The sequence below is a fragment of the Mytilus galloprovincialis genome, chromosome 2 (genome assembly GCF_965363235.1).
Source record: "Mytilus galloprovincialis chromosome 2, xbMytGall1.hap1.1, whole genome shotgun sequence".
In the NCBI taxonomy this organism is placed as follows: Eukaryota; Metazoa; Mollusca; class Bivalvia; order Mytilida; family Mytilidae; genus Mytilus; species Mytilus galloprovincialis.
In genome coordinates this window covers 70,068,389-70,087,981 of record NC_134839.1, presented here as the reverse complement: position 1 = coordinate 70,087,981, position 19,593 = coordinate 70,068,389, and the positions used below count along the sequence as shown (strand labels likewise).

Here is a 19,593-nt window from a genome sequence, read left to right as displayed (position 1 = left end):
GGTATTATTTTACTGAAATTGGGTTGAATTCCATAGCAAAAAAACCCAAATGCATTTGGTATACAAGAATAATCATGATAATGTAATGAATAATATTGGTAACTATTGCAGTATTTAGATATTACACAATTGAATGTAATCAAGTTATATATACCTCCTGTTTTGTTTTTTCTTGCTCCTGTATTTTCCTTTGTACAGACTTAATTCCCATATGTACAGCATTATTAGGAGAGAGTTTCTGCGAACCTCGATCAGAGTCTTCTGTGTAAGATCTATCGCCAAAAGAGTATTTCCGTGAACCTTTGTCAGAATTGTCTGTGTAATATTTATCACTATATTTACTACCATGACTAGAATTACTAGTAATATCACTATTACTATAAGCATGACTTGGTCCATATTTGATATGAGACGAAATGTGTGAATCTGTAGCAGTCCTACGAATTGGATCATTATATCTTTGTCTCATGTGCGAAAAATCCATACTGCCAGTATGTGAGAGTTCTTTAGGCCTGGATGGAGCCCGACTCAATGAGTAATGATTACTAGTATTATTTGATGGAGTAACATTGCTATTGCGAACATCATCACTATTTTGAGATGACACAGATGAATGTAAATCTAATGAAAATTTCACTGGATCATTTGATGACTGTACAGAATTCGATCGTGTAAATCTAGATGAATCAGCTGTTGACATTGCCGAACTAGAACGAGTCATTTTATACAATTCTTGTTCTAAAGATTCACTACTACTTGAACTGGATAATTTAGGGGCAAGATTGCGTAATGGATCATTACGCTGGGGACTAAATAAATCTCTGTCTGAGGATTTCACAGGACTTCTATGTTTAACAGTGTCCTCTTCACTACTAGCGGACCCAGAACTGGATCCCTGTCTGATGACATTAGGACTAGACATTGAATGCTTTGCACTATTGAACTGGTGTCTATACACTGGATTTGAGAATGATAACGGTTGGAGAGGAGCCTGAGATGAATGAGATTTAGTAAAGTCCTGTGTAGTGTTAGGATCAATAGGTGAACTGGATTGACTATATCCGAAAGACTGGTAACCAGAAGATGCTATAGTAGATATTTGACTTATAGATATTTCACTCCCATTCATATTATGATCCGAGTCCATTGATGAATTATGTACATCCTCATCAGCGAAATGTAACAAATCAATATAGTCTCCTTGATGGCTTTCTGCCACGTTAACAATTTCACTCCAAGATTCATTCACTCTTTGTTCATTTGATACACTTTTCACTGATACATTCGACACATCAAACTTAGAATTTTTATAAAATCCAAAATCATCTTCTGTCTCTACATTATTTTCGGAATCAAACACACCCAATCTGGATCCTCTCCTCCCACTTAACACAGGAATATCCTCCTCTCCACAAAGTTTTAACATTTCCCGTACAATTTCTGTCGGTGAGGTGCTAGCTTGAGGAGGCATATTGACTAGATTGTCATATATTTGGGATTTCCTGTTCTGTTTTGGTGGTGGAATTACCATACCAACATCTGGATTTTCCAAGGCAGTTTTCAATTTACTTAAAATGCTTGGCAGTTTTCCTAAGCTGGCTACGGATTCCTGAAACAGACAAGAAAAAAATATATACTTGTATCATATATGGCGACAATTTAATCCTATATAATAAGAACCCTTATTGAAGCATATGTCAATCTGATTTTGAATTACCAGGTACTAAAAGAACAATAAAACACATTGAGTCATGTACATTTATACCAAGTCAGGAATATGACAGTTGTTATCCATTTGTTTGGTGTGTTTGAGGTTTGGATTTTGCCATTTTATCAGTTTTTTTTTTGTTTTGACACCTCCTCTGAGTTGAGTATTTATCTGGTTATTTTACTTTTCGTCAGCATTAAGTTTTATCCCTATAAATACCTTTATTAAAGCAAATGTCAATCTAATGTTAAACACTACAAGGAACTAAGGTAACAATAAAACACATTATGTCATGCACATTTAGTTGTGATGGTCTTAATAAACAGGTGAAGATATCTTACCTGAGGGCACTTTTCTAGAGATTCTGTTAATAGACTGTGTAAAACAGACAATTGTTTACCCAGGTCAATGTACCCATCAAACTCTAGAAACTGGTTTCCTCCATTGGTATCTGTTGACTAAAATAAAACCAAAACATATCATTTATCAAATCATCTAGGTTTTGTATGTCACATGTATTTAAATGTGATGATGCTGTGCCTTTTTTTTCTCTCCCAGTTTTTTGTTTGTCATACTACTTTTTATTGTCATCAAGCAAACCTAATTACATGTATTGTATGGCTTCAATACTTCAAGTTTCATAAAATATTGGGTCATGTGTTGGAGAATCCCATAGTGAAATAAGGAATGTACACTGAATACACTTGTATTGGTCATAAAATGAAGACAAGAGGACTTTTTTCATCTTGTTATCCGTAGCAAATCAATAGAAAATATCCATCATATTTTGTATTGGAATAACTGGTTTAAATTAACCATAAAAACTAGTGACAACCACCTGCGTTCCTAATTAATATATCTAAATCTTTATTGCAGAAAATAAGCAGATATGGAATTATTGCCACTGAGAAATCTATACACAAGAGTCAAAAGGACGAGAATATAAAGAATAATAGGCCATTATACAACCTTCGACCATGATCAAAAATCAATACTGTATAATAAGTCATCTAATGCCGACATGACAAATGTGAAACAATTCAAAAGAGAAAACTAAGCACTAAATTTACAGTAAAAACTAAGAGCAAACAGCAACCCCCCAATAGTATAAAAAACTTACTGATATCTGTTGGAGGAACTGATTCATACTTTCACTATGCCGTTCAATAAAATCATTCATAAATGTCATATATTCTTCTTTGGCTCCGAATCTGAAATTTATAAAGAGAAAATTATACAAGTAATCAGACTTAATAAATAACTCTCATCTCAGAATTTGGATGATCAATCATGTACTTCATCCCTCTATCTAATGTCATGACTCTGTATACATATTACTAATTAGCAAATAATATTGCTAATAAAATATATTACAAGAAAAAAACAGTCAATAAAATACTTGAGTACTTACTTGGTAAAATTGGCAAGAGTTTGGATTGTCTTGGCGAGTAGAACAAGATTCCTGGCAGCTTTATCTGGAGGGTATTCTGAAATACAAAACATTTCATAAGTCTATCATCTTCCGGTAATCAAAATTAAATGCATTAACGTAAACTTTTGTTCTTATCTTTTGTATAATTATATTTGGTTTTTATTTCTCCCTTTTTAAACCCCTGTTTACATGTTTACAAATGTCAAATTAATTTTGAAAATATAAATCATTTATAACTCAACAATCATTTATATTTTTTTGTTACAAAAACTGCTATACATGCAGTCAAATTATATCAATATCATTTATAAATATGAAATATTAAATGTAGTCACGATCTATATAAAGTCATGTTTTTGGCATAAACAGGATGTTTGAAAATAATATTGTAATAATATTACCAATAACACAATCCCTGAATTCTTAATTCATCGCAGGTACTTCTTAAAAAAATATCTTTAATGTTTCTTTCTGACATTATGACATAATAATACCGAAAATAACCATAATTTTCTAATTTATCAATTTTATTTGTAATAGGCAGGAAACTAGAGAAAAGTGCCATGTTTCTCATTTCTATTTATAAGACTAATCTAGTACAGACAAATGTATTCAATAATTAGTTTGAATGTTTATAATTTATTTCTTGTTATTCAAGATTGAGGGGGATCAGAGGGGTCCTGATCCCGAAATCCTGGGCTTAAAAACATGAAATCCTGAGGTCTCAATTTTGAAGAAATTTAAATCTGGACATCCTGAAAATTTGAAAAAAGAATTCCTGGATCCCAAAAGGTTCAATCCTGAAATCCCAAGCTTAAAAACACTTGATCCCGAAGTCCTGAAAAAAATTTCTACCTCCCTCAATATTGAGAAGATGAATGTTGATAACTTGAATTACCTTGTATTAAATTAAATAAACTAGGGGACATTATAGCTGGACACAGGAATCTCAGAAATAATGAGGCACTAATTAAATTCTCTGCTGTATTCTCTCTCTCCATCTCTAAACAACGAGTTTGAAAACTGGTGAAAACATCTCTCAGTTCACTGTCAAAATAATACATATTATATTTAACACCAATATTTCTTATTTCAATCATTATAAAATTCAACAATACATGTATGTATTCAACACCAACATTACTTATTCTTATCATCTCTAACTTAATAATACATATATATTATACATATCTAACACTAAAATTTCTTATTCAAGTAAATCTCGAAGACTTTATTTTCATTCTTTTGTCGATAACAAAAAGAAAACAATAAATACAATTTTTTTAATAATACTGTTGTTATCATACAAATGGATATACTCTTAGGGTTTAATAGGTCTACGAGTTCAAAAATTTCCAGAAAAATGTAGAAATATAGATAAAACAATATTAAATAAAACTGGACTCAAAGAATTCCCCATAAAATTGCATTGAGGTGAGTGTTTTATGGATCTGTGTTGAAGGCCTCACTATGATTTTAAAATGAAGAACAGCAATAAAAGTGCTGTTCCAATTGCTTTTTGTGTGTTTTTATGTTGTGCAAGTTCTGATTTTGTGTCATGTATAGATGCCCCCTATTCTTTTTTTTTTTGTATCAATCATGATTGAACAGGAAAGATATCCTATTGACGTACCTTGGGAAATAGCAGTGTGAATTGATAATTTTGGCGAAGACCATTTCACTGTACATGTCCAGTATACTTTGATTACTCTGTAGGAACTGTGGAGCCACTTTAGTGGGATCTACCTCACAATCATCTCCTGATTCTATCAAAGACTTCACAAACTCTGTCATCGTATTTTGTAAATACTAAAAAAAAAAAATCAATTAAATTTATTCTTTAGAATGTTAAATAAATCTATTTCCTCTCCTATTAATCATTTCAAATTTCAAATATTACTTCATATTGTGTTAAAACTGGAATACTTGAATTGAATTGTCATTATCACATTTTATTCATTTATTCATTTGTTCATTTTTATTTGAAAATGTTTTTATCATTTTTGTAGCTATCAAGACTTTCGTTGATACTGATTATTTCTAATTACAGTACTAACCTTTTCACCAACCAGTTTCATGTAAGCCTCCATTGCTTTAGTTCCAATAGAGTTTCCTCTCATTGTTAAGTGCTTATTATCTGGAGAGAAGAAAAAAGAAGATTTAATTGATGTAAAAAAAAATCCAATTAATGTATGTCAGATTTACCATAGGAAATTTTTGCTATTTGGACTTAACCAACTATAAATAGGAATAAATTACAAATATCTTGTAAAAATGTAAATATTTCTTCTAATTCAGTTCAAAATTTTAATTGTTGATTTTACTTTCAGTAACATTTTCAATAAGTTAGTAAGCATTCAAACAACATCATTTAATATCTCCAGTAATGATATCCAAAGTACTCTTACCAAGTCTTGATACTTCTGCCATTATTATGTCCGTAAGGAAATCCTTAGCTTTACCAAGTTTCTGTAGGACATGAGCTAAACAAGTAGCTATATCTTCTTTATCTTTTACACTTATCACAGGTTCTAATACTTCACATAACTGACAATAATCTGTACTCAAATACTGGAAGAAAAACAAAAAAATATTTTAATAATCAACATTAAAATGTCAAAAAATATCTGAGTTATCTCCCATTGATAGGTTGATGTATATTATTTCATCCTGATATTTGAAACACAGTAATACATGCAAGAATTATTCATGATATACATCTCTATGGACATAATATACTTGATGTGATATATATTATGAAAATAAATCAGTTAATAACTGTAATATTCTGTTTATGACTATGATCACTTATGATTTGAAAAGATGTTCTTTTGTTCTAATTTTTTAATGGTTATGGCCTTCTGCTTATGGACCAACCCCGCCAGGGCTGTATAGTTGGTCATGGTCGTATAAAACTTCCATCATAATCTGCTTATAGACCAACCCTGCCAGGGCCGTATAGTCAGTTATGGTCATATAAAACTTCCATCATAATCTGCTTATAGACCAACCCTGCCAGGGCTGTATAGTTAGTCATGGTCGTATAAAACTTCCATCATAATCTGCTTATAGACCAACCCTGCCAGGGCTGTATAGTTAGTCATGGTCGTATAAAACTTCCATCATAATCTGCTTATAGACCAACCCTGCCAGGGCTGTATAGTTAGTCATGGTCGTATAAAACTTCCATCATAATCTGCTTATAGACCAACCCTGCCAGGGCTGTATAGTTAGTCATGGTCGTATAAAACTTCCATCATAATCTGCTTATAGACCAACCCTGCCAGGGCTGTATAGTTAGTCATGGTCGTATAAAACCTCCATCATAATCTGCTTATAGACCAACCCTGCCAGGGCTGTATAGTTAGTCATGGTCGTATAAAACTTCCATCATAATCTGCTTATAGACCAACCCTGCCAGGGCTGTATAGTCAGTCATGGTCGTATAAAACCCCCATCATAATCTGCTTATGGACCAACCCTGCCAGGGCTGTATAGTTAGTCATGGTCGTATAAAACTTCCATCATAATCTGCTTATAGACCAACCCTGCCAGGGCTGTATAGTCAGTCATGGTCGTATAAAACCCCCATCATAATCTGCTTATAGACCAACCCTGCCAGGGCTGTATAGTCAGTTATGGTCGTATAAAACTTCCATCATCATCTGCTTATGGTAATATTTTCAGAGCAAAACATATGACCATCTAAAAACATCAAAATATGAAATTTTATAAAAGAAAATAACATTTTTTTACCTGAGAGAAGTCTTTATACATATCAACAGGTAATATCTGTACGGTGTGATATCTAGCTTTTATTCTTATTAAAGGATTTTCACTTTTGTTTTCTTTCCCAACTCGTCCTACAGTTCCTGATGTTGAGTTGAACCATTTCTCAACATATGTACGGCCTGTAATTTCTGAGGCTGGGATGTTTACATAACCTTCAAATAAAACATTGTTCTAAATTTACTTTTTATATGAATTCATTCTAATTACAACATAAGATTTCATATTTCTGTTTGAGAAAATTCATTTTCTATAATTATTAAATGTGGTTTTGACGTCCTACAGTGCATTAAAAAAAAGATGAAAAACATTGATTAATTGATGCATCTTTCATCAATTTTAAATGTATATCAAAGTTATTATTACGTGTCTTTTTTTCTTAGCAAGCCATTTTAATGACAAGTTTCCATGATGTTTTGAATTAAATGATAAATTGTAGCTGAAGGCAAGTTTAAATAAAACGTAATATCTAATTATAACCACAAGTGTACTAGATTAACTAAAGGGACAAACTATATATGTCAAGTATTTTTGTGTTGTCATTGTCTATTTTTTAATGCTATACATATTTTGATTTCACGACAGGTATTTCTTTGTACCTAGCAGGATAAAATCTATCTAACCTATAGTTATCAAAAGTACCAGGATTATAATTTTATACGCCAGACGCGCGTTTCGTCTACATAAGACTCATCAGTGACGCTCAGATAAAAATAGTTAAAAAGCCAAACAAATACAAAGTTGAAGAGCATTGAAGACCCAAAATTCCAAAAATTTGTGCCAAATACGGCTAAGGTAATCTACTCCTGGGGTAAGAAAATCCTTAGTTTTTGAAAAATTCACATTTTTGTAAACAGAAAATTTATAAAAATGACCATATAATTGATATTCATGTCAACACCGAAGTGCTGACTACTGGGCTGGTGATACCCTCGGGGACGAAACGTCCACCAGCAGTGGCATCGACCCAGTGGTGTAAATAGTTATCAAAAGTACCAGGATTATAATTTTATACGCCAGACGTATATAAGGAATTTGTGTATGTATTTATCAGGAAAAAAATATCTGTCTAAACTATATTGGGATCTTGTGTATATTCTAGCATGACAAAATGTCTGTCTAACCTAGATGGGGGATCTTGTGTATGTTCTAGCATGAAAAATATCTGTCTATCTATATTGGGATTTTGTGTATGTATAGTGGGACAAAATATCTGTCTTACTCTATATTAGGACAAATATGTATTACCTATAAACTGATTTTTGTCTTTCTTTTTCTTTTTGTCAGCTTCTCTGTACAAGTTTACTGTAACAATCTGTGTGTCCCTCAAATTACTGGAAAAAAAAATTTAAAAAGTTTATTAACACAAAAAATTCAAGTTAACTTATTAGATCAAACCTTCAGAAATCAACATTAACAAATCACTGTAGTTTGAACAAATCCACCAGAAAAAAAAGGTCCAGACGTGTAGCACCCTGACACTTTTGATGTGGGTGTTTAGTGTGCCAATAAGCTTTTATTGTGGGTGTTTGTATGTCAAGTGAAGTTCTACATACAGTGAGTGTAACAAAATGATTTTGGCAATGTACCAACCAACATTACAAGTATCTGTAACAGTTTACACTCTTTATAGTATATAACTATCAAATTACACATTATTAGTGCTTTGCAATCCTTTCATTCATAGCTACACAAGATGGTCTATTACTGGGTTTATACTTCTTTATAAAGGAAGCCAATATATCTCAATACATTGCCCAACATCATATTGTTGAAGATTTAATTTTTAAATAAGCACCAGAATGGAATGGATAGGGGCCAAACCTCGTCTTTGTAACCATATGTCATCATATTATTTCGCAAATATATAATAGGTACATGTATAAACATGACAAATGTTCTATTTTTATGGTCTTCTTGTATAGTCATTGACCTATTCCATATTTATCTAATTCTATATTTATCCCCATGTAAATACCTTGCTTTATTAAGACTTTTACATCATGTTTATATTTGTTCCCCATGCTTGGAATCACAATGACTGATCTATCTAGGTTTATTGACAATCTCTCTATTCTTGTTTACCTTGCTAAGTTATCTATTGCAACATTTTAATCCTATTTCATACATGAAGTTCAAATCTTGTGACATAACCAAAGTTATGTAAAGAGGGTTCATTTAAATAATATTTGATACCTTGATATATATCTTCAGAAATGATAATGGCTATCAAATTAATAATTATTCTTCTGATATAGCATATTGATTCAGAATAATGTACCAGGATTTGTGGAGTGTACTGTAAGATCTCAGACATGCATCCTTCAGTTATATCATATACACTTTACATTAATGAGCCTCCAATAGCCTTCTTGAAAGAGACCATAGGCAATTTGTTTGCAGAAATAGTTGCATCACTTACAAACTATATTCTTTTTTTCTTCCTTGGCAACATGATGTGAACTGTATAGACAGAATATTTTGCTCATTTTCACTTTGTTGTACATGGTGTGTGTGGATTGGCATGTTTAAAGGTTACCAGTCTATCTCTGTTTATCCACAACACAGGATGTGGTATTCTTTTTCATTGTACTGTGGATTCAGAATTTGGGCGAAAAATCATTGAAAAATACATTTTCTCTCTATCCACAAAAATTTGTGATTAGTAAAATAAATGAATCCACAGGATTTCTTTTCACACTGTATACTTACTTAAATTCAAAGTGTTCTCCCCAAAACAACATTTCAGATTTCATTTTACTGGAAGTTTTGGCATACAATGTTCTATCTAAACATATTTCACAGAAATACCTAAAAAAAAAAAAAAAAAGTTACGATATATTCAAATATAATTAATTATATTTTACTGGGAAATTGCTGTACATGTACTATTTTGTTTTCAATCAATATCTTTGAAAGGTCTCAAATTGGTAGCATCATCCTCAGGAGTGTGAGCTTTTTTCTCGTTATAACATATTTTCAAGTCTGTTTTTTAGTTTCCCAAGTGAATCATGCCTTCTAGCAAAACATTATCAAATTGCCATTTCTGACAGCTGTAAAAACTGACCAGAACATGTGGTTTAACCTTAATCTTAGCTTTGATCTGACATACACAATATCTAGTTGATACTATTTTATTAGAAATGTGTTCCTTTTTTTTTTAAAAGCTTCATTTTTTTCTCTAATATTTGAAAGGTTCAAAAAAATTCCTTTTTATTTATTTATAAAATGACATTTTAATAACCTTTATCAAATAATTTTTATTTGAAGCAACAAAAGTAATCTAGATTAACAAAGATTAAGAATAATTGTAATTTATATGTCATTTTCAATTTATTTTTTGCTACTGTTTTATTTCTTAGATGTAAAAGCAGATGTCAGTATCACAACAGGTTGGAATACTTCATTTATCAAACATTTTCTCTGAAGTTTTCTCTGATAAGTAAGCAAAGGATAATCATAAAATGTAAACATCCTGCAAAACCATTAAAATAATTTTGTCATTTCTTTGAATACAAGCCAGATTTCGGGATCTTCCTTTCCATTTTTTAGCAATTAGCCAACTTTATAGTCAATCATTTTAAAGAAACCTGCATCAACTTTCAATAATGTTACTTTAAAATATTTTTAAAAGTGGAATTATTTACTAAAATAGTTTTATCTTCATTTTTTTTACTGACAAAAAAAAAACTAAGAATAAGAAGACAGTGAAACTTTTCAAAACTTGTTCTGTAAGGCCCAAAAATCTTCTACAAAATTTTCATTTTTTTAATTTTCAAAAGTAATGAGATGATTTTTTTATGCACAGAAATAGATAGTCAGTAAATCTGACAGGTTCACATATTTGATGTTAGTGCGCTTAGGGTAACCCTGAAAAAAAGATTTATTGTTACAAAGGTAAAAGTTAAACTAAGTAGTTATTTTGCCAACTATGTGAAAGGTTACATTGTAGGGGGGTCATTTCTCATGTTTAATTTGACAGGTCATAAATCGGATGGACGCAGGTCACTTTGCACCACCCTATAATAGTCCTAAAAGATTACATTTCATGTCATTTTGATGAAAACTAATCTTCTACTTGTACCTACTGATATTAAATCCATACAAAGAAACAGCTTGCTGCTCAGCTGAGTTTGGTATTCACATAGGACTAAGTCAAACATTAGAGATAGTTTGACATTGACAACAATACTAAACCACAGCAGTTATCATTGCTACTATGTATGGTATAATGAGATACTACCCAGCCAAAGATATGTGATCTCACAAAAAGTATTCCAAAAATGTTTTTAAAATATCTTTTTTTTAAATTCCTAGTTAAAGTAAACTCAATCTGAGAACAGAGTACTTTTTTCATATTTTTTGTCATTGTAAATTGTATGCTTTCTTCTTATCATTTATAAATTTGTCATACTATGTTTTGTTTATTTCGTCCCAAATCATGTGACCTGAGTTATAATATGTCAATACAATTTTGAATTTGAAGTTAATTTTATAAATTTATAAAGCCTGTACTTCCGTTTCAGTATATACAGCAAGATTTAATCTCAATCTGAAGTCATCAGCAATTTGAAAGTGGGCTGTTTTAAACAAAACAGTCATATACTCTTTAACCTAAGATTTTTTATAAACATCACCAGTTAATAGGTACATCAAAGGAAATTGCTGATTATTTATCAGAGTACTTGTTATAAGTATACTGGTGTAAAGGTCATAAAGAGTATATGTTGTACATGATAACAGAGATGTTATACAGTACACAGAACTATGTAAACCATGTACTACAAGTTTTCTGTGATAAGTACATACAAGAAAATATCACATGGATTTAGCATTGTCTTATCTTTCGCAAGACATACCAATCTGAACAATAGTCTGTAATGCCTACTATTGACTAACTTTCGCTGGCTATTCTTGAATGCGGGTTGAAATTTTTAAATGTTCATTAAAAGATCATCTTTAAACAGAATATTATGAACAAAATGTACGGTTCATGAAATTATTCTAACTTGTTTTATTTCAATATTATTATGATACCCAAGACATGCCTGTACACAATTTTCCTAATAACTAAACCTGAATTATGATAACAAATATATATATTTGTTTATAAAGGATTTCATCTTGACTCTTGCCATAAGCTAAAGATACCAATACTCACTTCTTTTTAGATGGTACATTTTTAGCTTCCTTAATCCATAGTTTTAGAGAGTTGTCTGTTCTCCGTATATGTTCCTGGTTTGGATGGACTGATTTCCTCAAGCTAAAATTGAAATAAATGATTTATAAAAAGACAAATTATACCATTCTATATTTCACTATGTGATGCAAAAGTTTCATATATATTGATAAAGTTCGTTGGGATAAGGCATAAAAAATAGTTGTATAAATAGGTAAAAGCAAACATCATTGTTAAAAAAAATCTTTATACAGAGAAATCTGACTAAACCGATTCCTGTATAAACAGAAAACCTGTAGAAAACAAACATTTTTGTAAGCACCATCATATCAAATTATGTGTGTTGTGAACCTGATAAAACCGAACACCGGCCAAAACCAAACAAAATCTTAAGTCCAGAAGAGGTTCAGTTTAAACAGGTTTCACTGTATCCAGTTGCATTGACATGGAGTAAGAATCAGTTTCCCATGATTTGGAGGTCTTACAATATCAGTGTGGAATGTTGAGAAAATGTGTGTGAAGTAACTCAGTATTAAAGTTTTCCTTTGTGTTTAAAATCACAAAATATCAACAAATTTTCAAGCCAAACAACCAACTACTCTCTTTTTTCAGCATTTATTGGCTTTAATAAGCAATAAACTAGGTCCATGACCATGTTAATGTGCTTTCTCATGACTACTTTAGTTTAATATTTTTAATTAAAGTTATCATTAGTAATGGTGTTGCAACAAGCATGTTCCCTGTATCTCTATATTTTATAAAGAAAGAAAGATATAGACCAATTTCACAGAAATATCATTTGATCATGTTGATAAGTCAAATGTTACTGACCCTGAACATAGTATCAGATTTCTGATAAAGATCTGATCTACTGGACACACAACATATGGTCTACAGATAAGTACCATAATAACAAACACAAAGGCTAAATGATAAATTTTATTTGTAATTGAGGACCTATTATTGGCAAAGTTAAGTCCTCCTCTAGGCTGTTGCATATGAACACCCAAATACAGGAGTCACCAAGGGCAGGTGCTTAAAGAACACTCCAGCAATGAATATTTAAGCACTTTACAATGCATTTGAACAACTTAATTTATGTCTTGTCTTAATTCTCGGTTAATGACTGCTTCTAAAACTTTATCCTAGCTATAGAAACCTCCACAGTGGAAGTGAAGAAACTTCAAAAGTTTAAAATTCTACTTTATTTCACTTAAGTTTGACCAATGAAAAAACTTGATAATTATGGTTCCATAAAGTCTAAGGGTGTATTTTCATTTTCAAGTAAAACAAAACAAAAGTGTCAATTCACAATGATAATTAATTTGTTTTGTGTTTTATGGTCAATGGTGTGTCAGTGGGGGAGTATAAAAATGTCTTAAAACCAATAACATCCCCATCAGCATGTTCACATTGTGGTTTTCTTCAGTATTGTTGTCACAAAAAAAACAAATCTGTGTTTATCTCAAATATCATAACATTATATATTCTGAATTTTATAACTGCTGCAGGGTTAAGGCGAGTTAAACATGTCCTCTAACAGTAAATAAATGTCTTACGATAATGTCTTACGATACGCCAACACTCATCAGATTTACACGATCAAGCGACTGTCAACTTGTCAAGTACATTTTCGTAACAGTACGAAATGTGAACATACAACTATATCATTGTTTCAGTACTGCAAAACAGGAAATATTAAAACAAGGAAATTTTTGAATTTGCATTTTACAATATGACCAACTTTTGTATAATTTTGTGTGCAAGGTAACCTATGGTCAGTTGCAAAGGTACACACCCAAGTTTTGGAAACTACTCAACATCACAGAAAAAATTAAGAACCATCTGCAGATTAATATACCAATTATTTTACAATAGACAATCTGATAATTAACAGTTTTGAGGGTTTCAATTTTCTTGTTTTGTGAAATTGTTGTTTCAATTATCAATTTGAGGTTCTAAATTTTTAGATGTATTGGTGGAACCGTACATTTTGCAGTTGAAAGGAACCAAAAAATCTACCCTTATTGGATCCACTTGAACAATTTTACTCTAGTTCTTTAAAAAAAAAGATGCCTCATGATTGACTCTATCAGATACAGAGTGAACAGTCTACTCATCAAAAGTGTATTACAGGGGTACAAAAAAGAATTGTTATCTGAATTTGAACCTTTTTCACCTTATTTCATTTACCATTCATAGACTTACTACATGAATTAAGACATTGTTTTCACTTATGTTAAGTGCTACTGATATGCAGACCAATAAATGATAGTTTATAGAACTATCTTAGCAAAAAATATACTTATGGAGAATTCTGCTGGTCAATATCTAAATAATGATATATGGACTCAGCATATTCTTTAATATTTCAAATTCTGACATGTGCTCTTGCTTTTCAGAAAGGTTAAAAATGTACATATCAGACTGGATTACCAACATCTTATCAAAAGGTATAAAAGTAAACAAATAAAATATAAATCCTTGGTTATAGAATCATTTTGACGTCTAGATAATAACAAGAGTGCACACACTGAAATGTCTCGCCTTCTTTACTAATCATTGATATTAGGTTGATACTCCTAAATATAAAGCTTTATTACGACTGTCACATAAACTTAATATGAACCATGAAATTGAGGTCAGGGTCAGTTGAACCATATGCCAGGCAGACATGTACAGCTAACAATGCTTCCATACAACAAATATAGTTGACCTATTGCTTATAGTTTAAGAAAATAGACCTAAACACAAAAACTTAACACTGAGCAATGAACCATGAAAACCAGGTCAAGGTCAAATAAAACCTGCACGACTGACATATAGATCATAAAATATTTCCATACATAAAATATAGTTCACCTATGACATATAGTATTAAAAAAAAAGACCAAAACTCAAAAACTTAACTTTGACCACTGAACCATGAAAATGAGGTCAAGGTCAGATGACATCTGCCCGCTAGACATGTACACCTTACAATCATTCCATACAACAAATATAGTAAACCTATTGCATAAAGTATGAGAAAAACAGACCAAAACACAAAAACTTAACTATTACCACTGAACCATGAAAATGAGGTCAAGGTCAGATGACATCTGCCCGCTAGACATGTACACCTTACAATCATTCCATACAACAAATATAGTAAACCTATTGCATAAAGTATGAGAAAAACAGACCAAAACACAAAAACTTAACTATAACCACTGAACCATGAAAATGAGGTCAAGGTCAGATGACACCTGCCAGTTGGACATGTACACCTTACAGTCCTTCCATACACCGAATATACTAGACCTATTGCTTATGGTATCTGAGATATGGACTTGACCACCAAAACTTAACCTTGTTCACTGATCCATGAAATGAGGTCGAGGTCAAGTGAAAACTGTCTGACGGGCATGAGGACCTTGCAAGGTACGCACATACAAAATATAGTTATCCTATTACTTACAGTAAGAGAGAATTTAACATTACAAAAAATCTGAACTTTTTTTTCAAGTGGTCACTGAACCATGAAAATGAGGTCAAGGACAATGGACATGTGACTGACGGAAACTTCGTAACATGAGGCATCTATATACAAAATATGAAGCATCCAGGTCTTCCACCTTCTAAAATATATAGCTTTTAAAAAGTGAGCTAACACCGCCGCCGCCGCCGCCGCCGCCGCCGTAGCCGCCGCCGCCGGATCACTATCCCTATGTCGAGCTTTCTGCAACAAAAGTTGCAGGCTCGACAATAAATTGACACATACCTTCCTATCCATTTTTCACGTTCCTCTGCAGTCCGGCAGGAGATGTATTTACTTCCGTTCGCTGTTGAGACTTGGAAACAATGATCCTGACCAAGAATGCTGGAGTGTAGAGGTTGAATTTCTAGATCTGAGGCCGTCAGGTCGATGGCGTGCATGTTGACGTGGCTGGTTAGGAGGGACTCATGGGATCGAGACGATCTGATCCGTGAGTTGATCAGGTTCCTGAAAGGATAAGTTACAATGTCAAACCAGTCTTCCACTTTGTCATGAAAACTTGCTGGGAGACTCAGCAATCGATTAAATCCTGGCAACATTTTCCTCTTTTTTATTTTCATCAGATCAAATACAAAGCTACATTTCTAATCATACAAATTTAATGCCTATTGTTGCACTAATTTGATTTCCTATGATGCCAACAGATTATCAATATTGTCTGTTGTAATTCTAGTTACATTCCAAGCACACTACAATTATATAACTAAGCCAATTTTTGTCAACATCCAACAAGAAAATTTCTGATGAATGTCCATGTCTATGAATTCATTATAATTATCCAAATTCTTGTATATCTACAAATTTACATTCAGTTTATTCATATGAAGGATATACATAATTGAGGTCCAGTTTACAAAGAAATGACCAATATCACATATCAATGAATGTTTTATCACATTCCAATGTAAAGGAACATAATATAAGAAAATAGGAAATCATCGAGTCAATAATTATCATTTAGTGGCCATTAAAACACAATCCTTAAGATATGTTCATTTGCAAGTTAATCTGACAAGTTCAGCAACTTAACCATATACTGTTGAATAACAATTGAGACACTTAATATAAGTGTAGAGTACACTATTTTTCAATTGTCTTAACAGGAAAATCCAGAATTAACTTCCTTGATCTGAAATTTGTACACGGCTACATATTTTTTCTAATCCATCAGAAAGCCCATTTATCCTTAAACTAGCAACATTAGAAAACAATTCTCCACTTAATAAGATACATATTTAGCAGAAATGTGCTAAAACGTCAAATGAGACAATTGATCATTTATCGCTATTTTTTTTCTAAAGTTAATGACGTATATAACAAATATCACATATATTCCATTTATAGTAAAAACTAACACAAAATATCAACACAAACGAGAATTATTTGTCTCCATTCATCTCTATATAAATAGGATCTATCTGTATCCTAGGTCTAACTTCTAAATGAGATCTAATTAAAGAGTCTGGGTAATTGGTGCTAATCCCACCTTATATCATGATTCATAATAATAATGGTTTCCCCCAATGATTCAAACAATTCTATATTGTTTCAGCACAGAGACTTTTATGAATCAACTTTACAGCAGTAATATTAAGGATAATTAGCAATTTTCAAAAGTTCAGGTAAATTTCAAACCAGGTGAGTCAAATAACTGTTGTTAATTTCGCATGGTTTTATGACATTATTTCCACTAATCTTCAGTTTATGGAGAAATCTTCTATGCAAGATAAATATTTCAGATTGTCATAAAGCAAAAACTTCGCCAATATTGATATTTCCTATTTTCTTGCTGAAATTGACATTAAATCAATTTTGTGTTCAGGTAAATTTTTAATGATGATATATTTCAATTTCCTGTCAGTTGTGTGATTTTGACATTAATTTTTCAAAAGTTTAAAAATCATTTCAAATTATGAATGAAATCTTCAATATATGTCCCAAGGCAAACTGTAAGTTATCACATTTCTTCAATGAATTAAAATGTCAATTTAAAATTGATTATAGTACACACTCGACACTATTCATCCACAGGTACAAGATCAAAATCGAAAGAAACTTTGACTGAACTCAATATGCAGAACATTTCTAGTTACAATTACATGGGTGGATCCATCTCCTTCAAGTTAATGATCAAAAGACGTTAATGCAGGTGCAATCTGTAAACATACAGATACATCCAACTATTTATAGAATCAACAAAGACACGTTTTCAAATAATTCATTTTTGTTCCTGTACAAGATGAAATGTTCATGAATGAAAATGTTACAAATAGTTTTTTTTTTCCTATTTGTAACTCTCAATGATCTGAAACTGATGTCAAATTTATATTTCCCTGTATTTTATCTGTTTTCACAGGGAAGAATATAAAGTCAGTTTCCATGACATCTAAAAATACAGAAACTGACATATTTCTAAAAACAATTAGATTGATTTGCACCAGAAACATTCATATTAAGGGGGTATCAAGGATATTCAGAAGTGTTTATATCTAATGACCTACAAAAAATCTACATGACAAAATTTTAGCTGGACTGCAATGTTTTACACTGCTGATACAAAAAACATGCATTTTAGTCCAAAAATAAATACAAATTTGACTTAAAGTCATCCTAATTATGCCCCATTAGTAACCTCATTTTCAGAAAAGTTAATTAAGCATAAATAATTACATTAATTGAAGCTGTTATATCAAGGTCTGTTGTGTTTATCTGATTCCCACCTTCTTACATCTGGTAAAAGTTATCTTCTCTTGTAATGGAGGTATTGACAATTAATTTACATAAATTCAGTTCAATAATAGGCAAAAAAATTTGATAATAATACCCAATTTTTGAAAAAAGCATCACTGCTGCTTAGCTTTGAATAATGAAACATTAATAATAATAAGATCTGGGGATATCAAAACATAATAAATATCATCAAATTAAACAATGGTCAATAAAAATTGCAAAGGCATATACCTCAGTTATTTGACACAGGAAAAAGGAAATATTCAGCATCCATATCAACTTCCTGTACGATTACGAAGGACAGATACGCAGGAAATATTTCACAGAATTATGTATTTAAAAGCAAATTTATCCTGTGTGACTGCAGTTCACTCAAACCATGTATCAATGGTCAGATTGACTTAAAAAAAGGTCAGCCAGGGGGTCAGACTTCAAATACTGAAATAATTACCCTCCCCATTCAAAATCATAACAATGAAATTTTTAACCTGATGACTAATGTTTGATTGTAATCTATCAGATTGGAACTTCAATACAATAGACTTAATTCTAGGGTTATTATAAACAAAGGAAAATAATAGGGGTACATTGCCAGTTAATTAGGCCTGTCATCAAACCGCACATTGTCATTTAGTGCACTCATAGAATTCAAGTGGCCACTGAATAAATGGAGGCAGATGTCAAAATCCATATGGAAAATGTCACAACATCAAGTTTCAACATCTGTATTATGTTGTCAAGGATTATGGAGGACAGAATATATCAAAGGATATCTTGATCATATGATGTACTTAAAGACTAAGCTATACAGCAATGTATGCTCTAAGCTGCTGTCAGAGCAAGGCATGGGTTCCCATAGACAGGTTGTGGCAGATCCTCTTTATTGAGTTATCTTCATTATGTTAATTATACACTAAAAGAGGCATCACTTTTCAGTGCTAACAACATAAACTTGGGATTTCCAGATATTTGCTGTCATATAGTGCAAACTGCCAGATAAATAAGAATATTTTGCCCAAAGACACCATGACTAAAATACCATCTGGATAAAAATTAAAAGTCTTCGAAAAATCATAATTTTTGGAGGTCATTTTCTTTGAATTCAGTACACATTTGAGCTGTGGTCTTATTGATAAATTTGTTACAATTTATACGGATCTTTTTAAGACATTAACAGCCATTATAAAAATTACATAATCGATGTAAATGAAATCAAA

At 31.6% G+C, this 19,593-nt stretch overlaps 1 protein-coding gene across 22 annotated transcripts in view; it reads right to left on the bottom strand.

Annotated features, from left to right (window-relative positions):
- LOC143064263 (ras GTPase-activating protein nGAP-like) overlaps positions 1-19,593 on the bottom strand; it is a 111,862-nt gene that overhangs the window by 5,453 nt on the left and 86,816 nt on the right. For 21 of the 22 annotated variants that reach the window (XM_076236964.1, XM_076236965.1, XM_076236960.1 and 18 more), the window contains 13 exons: positions 15,872-16,093; positions 12,091-12,192; positions 9,642-9,740; positions 8,178-8,263; positions 6,897-7,084; positions 5,549-5,711; positions 5,198-5,277; positions 4,774-4,949; positions 4,039-4,187; positions 3,120-3,195; positions 2,829-2,919; positions 2,050-2,166; positions 155-1,609 (listed from right to left, as the gene is read on the bottom strand). In XM_076236964.1, the coding sequence (XP_076093079.1) occupies positions 155-1,609; positions 2,050-2,166; positions 2,829-2,919; positions 3,120-3,195; positions 4,039-4,187; positions 4,774-4,949; positions 5,198-5,277; positions 5,549-5,711; positions 6,897-7,084; positions 8,178-8,263; positions 9,642-9,740; positions 12,091-12,192; positions 15,872-16,093 (3,004 nt within the window). Of the gene's footprint in view, positions 1-154; positions 1,610-2,049; positions 2,167-2,828; positions 2,920-3,119; positions 3,196-4,038; positions 4,188-4,773; positions 4,950-5,197; positions 5,278-5,548; positions 5,712-6,896; positions 7,085-8,177; positions 8,264-9,641; positions 9,741-12,090; positions 12,193-15,871; positions 16,094-18,316; positions 18,336-19,593 lie in introns of those variants that run through there. The other variant, XM_076236982.1, reaches the window with a different exon arrangement.